The sequence below is a fragment of the Dermacentor silvarum genome, chromosome 6 (assembly GCF_013339745.2).
Source record: "Dermacentor silvarum isolate Dsil-2018 chromosome 6, BIME_Dsil_1.4, whole genome shotgun sequence".
Taxonomy (NCBI): Eukaryota; Metazoa; Arthropoda; class Arachnida; order Ixodida; family Ixodidae; genus Dermacentor; species Dermacentor silvarum.
This window is the reverse complement of record NC_051159.1, coordinates 119,883,035-119,890,024: the sequence shown is the minus strand read 5'-3', so window position 1 is coordinate 119,890,024 and position 6,990 is coordinate 119,883,035. Positions and strand designations below refer to the sequence as shown.

The following is a 6,990-nucleotide window of genomic DNA, read 5'->3' as shown; positions in this document are numbered from 1 at the left end:
TATATATATATATATAATTTTTGATGACCATGGTGATGAAGGCATACGTACAAATATTTTTCCTACAACGTACCAGATGTAATATATGGTCGCTTTTCCCGCTTTTACATTACTGCCTTTATGTCGTCTTTGTGCAGCCTTTCAGAGTGGCTTCTGTGGGTTAGAACATCGAATAAGTATTAGCTAACATTTCTACTGCATTTAACCGGAGGCCAGGTATTTCATACAATTAAGGAGCCTTGGTCTTCTTAGTGGTAAATAAATCAGGTTTATCTAGTAAAAAAGAAACATATCTTTCATTTCCCAGTATCAACAAGCTTAGTGTGCGTATATGTTATCTACCACTCCTGCAAGGCCTATGCATACGAAAATAGTCTCTCGCAGAGAAACAGTGCTCCAGATATTGCTGCTATGTTAACAGTGTAAACCAGGAAACTTCTTTCCATGGGATGAAAATTCCGCTGCCACAGACAGAGCTGTGCTCTCCTTCCCTATTTATACACAAATTGTAGGAAATGTTGTAGGACATAAACGCGCACAAACATTTTCTTATAGGCAACAATATGTGTATTGTGGCAGAATTGAAGAAAATCTTCGCAGAAACTATCGAAGACTATTTTGAAACTGAAGCGATAGCTTCATGGAAGGTCGGCTAAAATACACTGCAAGGCTGTTGCTTAACTTCTTGGTTAACTCTATTTATTGTGTCATGTTCCCCGGCGTGTGAGTTCTGTTCTATTGCATAAATGGCTTGACACCAGGATGGTAATTTGTACTCACATTTGACGAAATTATAGCGGAAAAATTGTCCCAGTTTCACCCGAAAGGCGAAGCATCAATTGCGATCGCAAATTAGTAGACAGCTATACGGAGTAAGGATAGTAGTTTTATCAGCTCATGAACTTGGACATGCAGCAGCACCAGCAACGCGCAGAACTGTTGTCGACGCCGTCGGCATTTTGCCCGCGTTCGCACTGAACGCTCGCGGCGTTTTTATATAAATACGCATTTGGTGCCGCAGCTAAACGTCGCCTCCCCTCTATCTCTCCCTCCCGTCCCCCCACAGCCTTTTGCGCGACGGAAAAAGTCGCGTTTGCTCTCTATATATGGAAAGGAGGAAAGAGACGCTTAATTCTGCAGCCCTTCAGGGAGCACGGCGCAGAACGCGCGTTTTCTCTTCGACGTGCGTTCGCTCCCTGTGAAAGCGCGCGTCCCTCGCGCCCTTTCACTCGCACATACAGCGTCCGGAGCGCGGCGCCAATTTCATCGACGTTAACGTCATACGGAACCTCACGGCGACGGTGACGACGACGGCGACGCCGACGGCAGAAATCCGCTTTGGAGTGTCCATATAATTGCTATAGCAATAAAAGGCGGATGAACGGGAAGTGGCAGTTCAGGAGGTCATGGCAGGTATTTCAAGCAGGAACACTTTATGCCTCTGAAATCTGAAACCGAGAGTCGGCGTTAGCTCTGCGTTTGATACAACGTCATATGTTCTTTTGCACTTCACAAAGAAATCTAAATGTTTTGAAAGGATAAGGCAACAATGCGAAAGTTGCGCAGACATCTCATTTTGAATTCGGGGTTGTCGCTTCAGTACTCGGGGCGCAACACGAACATATCCCTGCGGAGGTTACTGCGAGTGTTAAGTAATCGTATCATGCCAAAATTCTTCCAGAAATACCACCCTTCTCGTAGCCCTTGAGAGGTCTGGATGTCACATAAACTTATTTTTAGGGGCGAAGCTCCTTATAGCGGCACCCGTTCCGTCCCAGTCGTCGTAGTAGTAGTGTGTAACCAGTCTGAGAAAAATTAGAAAAAAAAGTGGTCGCAGTTTCACCTGAAAGGCGAAGCATCAATTGCGATAGCAAACTTGTAGAGAGCTATACGGAGTAATGATATTAGCTTTATCAGCTGTATAAACTTGGACATGCAGCAGCATCGGCAACACGCAGAACTGTTGTCGACGCCATCGGCGTTTTGCCCGCGTTCGCTCAAAATGCGTGCGGCGTTGGTGACTGTTGCCGGAGCCTGTGATATAAATAGGCACTTGGTGCCGCAGCTAAACGTCGCCTCCCTTCCCTCCCCCTCCCCCACGGCTTCTCGCGCGTCGGAAGAAGGTGCGTTTGCTCTACATATATGGTGATTGTAAAGGAGAAAAGAGACGCCTACTTCTGCAGCCCTTAAGCGAGCACGGCGCGGAACGCGCGTTTGTTCTCCGCCGTGCGTTCACTCCCCGTGAAAGACGCGCCCCTCGCGCCCTTTCACTCGCACATACAGCGTTCGGCGCGCGGCGACGATTTCTTCTCCAAATGACGTCATACGGAACCTCACGGCGACGGCGACGGCGACGGCTACGGCGACGGCGACGCCGACGGCAGAAATCTGCTTTTGAGTGTCCATATAATTGCTATCGCAATAAAATTCCGAACTTGTGTCCGTAGCGCGGAATCGAATCAGGGACCCATCGCTTCCGAGCGCGCGGCGTTAGCCCACTACGCCATGAAGCGGACATGGACACCCGCACCACGATGGCAATAAATACCCAACATTAACGAAAGGCCGCGTTTCTAGCGCGTTTCTAACGCGTTTGTGCTAGCGCGTTACGGCCCGTGTAAGAATCTGGTGTAAGACGCTGTGGCCTCTCCGCCTTACCTTCAACGCGTTTCGAACCAACACCCTCTAGAAAAATATGAAGGCCTTAGTTCTTTTCCCTTTCCACTCGCGCTACGTCAGCAGATGGGGCGGACGCATGAGGCGGCGAGCGCGTTTTGCGGTTTTGCCCGTCGCCGCGACACGACGCATCCGCGCGTCCGGATCGCGCTGGTGCGCGTTGATCGCGCGTCTCCAGAAACTCATTCCCCGGCGCGTATGTACAGTCGTACATCTCTTCGCTGTTCAGTCGGACGTGTTTTCCTCGCTGTGAAAAGAATCCCGCCGCGATGCCTTGCAAATGCTGTGTACCTCGATGCCGCGGAAACTACACGGGGGACACGAAGGTGCACGTCTTCAAGTTCCCGAGAGATCAAGCTCTAAGGGACGCTTGGATTCGCGCAGTGCCACGGGAAAACCTCACGGTCACCGAACATTCCAGGGTAAGTTTTTTTATTTAGGTGTTAGTTAATTGAAAGAATATAAACGTACATGTGTAAGTGGCTCATGAGCCGCATGTTTGTGTGACCTGTAGCCGTCGGTTTGCTGATTGGAGCGTATTTTTTTTCTAGGTATGTGAACTTCATTTCATGGACGAGGACATTATTCGAGACGCGACGCATACAGATCAAGCAACTGGCCGCGTAATGACAGTGCCGCTATCTCATGTGCGCCTTCGCCCAGACGCTGTACCGTCGAAGTTCCCGAATCATTCGAGCTACTTGTCCAGAAAGACCGCGAGGAGGGAAGATCCTGACTCCAAGCGCGCGCGAATAGAGAATGCAGCCCTTCCGAAAGCCATCGCTGAATCCAACGAGGCATTTATCAGAGCACGCGAGGAGGATAAAGTCAACAGTGTGAGCGAACTTGCCAACCACTTAAGGAGCCAAGGGATGAAGTTCTGGGATGTTATCGAAAGAAATGAAAGGCTTCTTCTCATTCACATTGTCGACGATGAAGCACCGTGGTTGAAATACTCTGTTTGCGTGAAAGGAGATTTGAGCGTGACACTACACGTTATGAAAACGGCCGTAAAAAAGCTCGGTGCAAATCTCTGCGTTCCCGAAATCGCTAACAGTAAAAGGGGTATGGTGGAACTCCTGGAAGGCATCGAGAAGTGGGACTGTGACCTGATGTCCAACTCAGTCGCCGAAATTTGCGAGGCTGTTTGTTTACTGCTTGATCAGCTTTGCACGTCCCAAGCAGAAGATGACGCCAACTGTATTCAATTTCTGAAAGAGCAAGTCACCTTGCACCTATCGAAAAAACAGCGCAGGCGCTACTCTGCTGATTTCATGATGTTTTGCTGTATTGTTTTCACTATATCGCCCCATGCATACGCGTTCATACGTAGCCATGGAAGCATCACCTTGCCGCATCCTATGACGATAAGATCAGTGTGCTCGTCTTATGGTATGAGTCCTCAACAAGAGCATCAGAGTGAAACATTCCTCAGCTACATGACAACAAGAATTTCTGACCTGAAAGATGACCAGCGCTTTGTCACAGTTATGGTTGATGAAATACATATAAAACCTTACTTTGACTACAAAGGAGGCAATATTACCGGCGCTGCAATTAATAGAAATGAAGCTGCTAACTGTGCGCTCGTTTTCATGGTGCGCAGCGTGACGTGTAAATTCAAAGAAGTTGCGCACATCGTGCCGGTGCACCGAGTAGAGGCGGAGTTCCTGCAAAAGACGCTTAAAGACGTGATTTGTGGGCTGGAAAAGATTGGGTACCGGGTTATGTGCGTCGTCAGCGACAACAACTCTGTGAACAGAAAAGCGATGTCACTTTTCGAATCACCTCCGTGTAACAGAATTGTGTACCAACATCCATCAGACCCTTCAAGGCCGCTGTTCTTCGTTATAGACCCAGTGCACATTCTAAAATGCATACGAAATAACTGGATCAATCAGAAGAATGACCAAATTTGTTTCTACTTCCCGGAGATCCAAGGAGACACACCAGAATCAGAGCGAATGCAAACAGCGTCATTTGCAACAATCAGGGACCTTCACAGCAAAGAGTGTGACCAGCTGTTGAAATATGGCTATGGGCTGTCAAGAAAAGCCCTCTACCCTTCGAGTCTTGAAAGGCAGGACGTAAAGCTTGCTTTACAAATCTTCAATGACTATTTACCAGAGGCGTTACGTGCTCTTGGAGCAAAGCACAACCTATTCTCTATCGAGGCCACGGCTACATTCGTCGAGATCATACTCAAGTGGTGGAAAATTGTAAACGTCAAAACTCCATGGAAGGGAGAAAGGCTTAGAGATCACTTCCAACAACCAGTGCTTTCCATTGATAACGATCCAAAAATTGACTTCTTGCACATGTTTCTGAAGTGGCTGGATGAGTGGAAGAACAAAGGTTTTGACAACGGTACTCTGACAAAGGAGACTCACGCTGCTCTCGAACACACCACCTATGCGCTTGTTGAGCTCGCTAGGTACAGCTTCGAAGCGCTTGGAATGTCATATGTCCTTTTTGGGAAGATTCAGACAGACTGCCTTGAAGATCGGTTTGGAAAGTATAGGCAGCTGGCAGGTGCGCAATATCACATCTCCATCAGGCAGATATATGAAGTCGAAAACAAGCTGCGCCTGCAGAGCACCTTGCCTACAGTTTCCCCTGACCAGCACTGGGAATGTGTCCGAAAGCAAGTCGAGGCATTGCTTCCCAGCAGCAACGTTGTTGTTACCAGCCAGGCTCTTACGAAGATGCAGGACGTCGTCCCAGTCCTCGTCTACGCTGCAGGTTATGCAGTATACGGGACCCTTAAAAAGTTGAAGTGCGAGCAATGCAGGGACTCGTTGACCGTGGACAAGAAGATCACAGTCTCTGCCACAAACGAACATTATGGTCTTGTGAAGCAGCTGGACCGAGGAGGTTTAGTTTATCCATCAATGTTTGCACTTAACGCAGTTAGCTACGTTGTAGTAGAGCAGCTCGCTACAGAGCCAGCACTGCTTATGATGCCTGAACAACGCCAGGTGGTAACGAAAATGACGCTACAATTGCTGGCTAGTGAAGAGCAGTCCGACTTCGATACGTGTGAGAATGGCCACACAGTTGAATTAGTGCTTAAACACATCCTGCGGTGCAGCACCAACATTCTGCTAAAGAACTTTTGTAGGAAGCTGAACGACAAACTTCTCGACGCTGCCGATAAATAAAAAAAAAGGAAAGCCACAACTCTCGAGGCCAAATAACTGCATGCATTGCTTCTAATATAAAGCCAGCACAAAAAGAAACTGGGCTTCGTAAATAAATGTTTTGCTGCTACAGTTTTCTGGCGTTCTATTCTTTTTTAAATACATGCATGCTTGTTCTTGCAGAAAAAAAAATGTTTCCGCGCAATGCACCTGCGAGACAACCTCTCTTGAACAGCGTTCCATATCTTTTTTTTTTCAATCCGCCCCATCGTGTGACGTCACGCGAAGAGAGCTAAGGCCTTCATATTTTTCTAGAGGGTGTTGTTCGAACGCGCTGCCCAAAGCGGTGGCAAGTCAAGTTCAAGTCGAGGAGCGTTTATGAATACGGGGGGTATACTCTCTCAGCAGTCATGTGATGGCGTCGGCAAACGCGGTGCACGTTCCGGCATGTGTAAATGGCTGCGTAAGACGCTGTGGCCGCTCCCCCTTACTAGAGAGTACTGCACGTTTCTAACGCGTTTGTGCTAGCGTCCCCTTAAGCGGGAGATCCGATGATTCCCTCCGGAGCTTCGCCCACTCATCATCATTCACCCCGTGGATATGCTGTGATTTTTTTTCAACTACACGCGTGCACATTACCTGATCTTAATTACTACCCCACGCGATATAGGCAAATGCGATTTGCGGAGATTCATTAGTGCATAAGGTAGCGACTACGTGAGGTAGAGTGTGTATAATTGACTAAATATTTGTTAATTACAAACTTCCTATTTGACACGTATGTAATAGAGTTCATTTGGAAAGGCAAGGTTTTATAAAAAAATATAATATGTCGTATTACGTGCGAAAATTACGTGCCAGGGAGGTAAGCCGAATTTTAACACTAGAGTTATTTTACTGTGCACCTAAATATAAGTACACGAACGTTCTGCATTTTGTACCCCTCAAAATGTGGCCCCCTAGGGCCGGGATAAAACCAGCGACTTGAAGCTCAGCAGCGCTACGCCATAGCCACTAATCTACCACGGGGGATCAATATTTATAAGTTAAAGCAATATTTGTTTTATTAAGCCAGGTGTCCTTGTGTCATTTTCCTACAGGGCCCGCGCTCGCAGTTATTGCTTCCCACGAATTGGTCCTCAGTGCAAATAATACGACATTTGAAGGCAGGAAT

The 6,990-nt window shown here is 47.6% G+C and overlaps 1 protein-coding gene across 1 annotated transcript; it reads left to right on the top strand.

The window, feature by feature from the left end:
- The first annotated feature begins 3,216 nt into the window (after window positions 1-3,216).
- Window positions 3,217-6,039, top strand: LOC119456854 (uncharacterized). Its single transcript, XM_037718673.2, has one exon. The coding sequence runs from the start codon at window positions 3,246-3,248 to the stop codon at window positions 5,835-5,837; it is 2,592 nt and encodes an 863-aa protein (XP_037574601.2). The 5' UTR covers window positions 3,217-3,245; the 3' UTR covers window positions 5,838-6,039.
- Window positions 6,040-6,990: the final 951 nt, after the last annotated feature.

Coding starts and splice junctions, on each gene's coding strand:
- LOC119456854 (XM_037718673.2), top strand. CDS start 3,246: ATGGACGAGGACATTATTCGAGACGCGACGCATACAGATCAAGCAACT.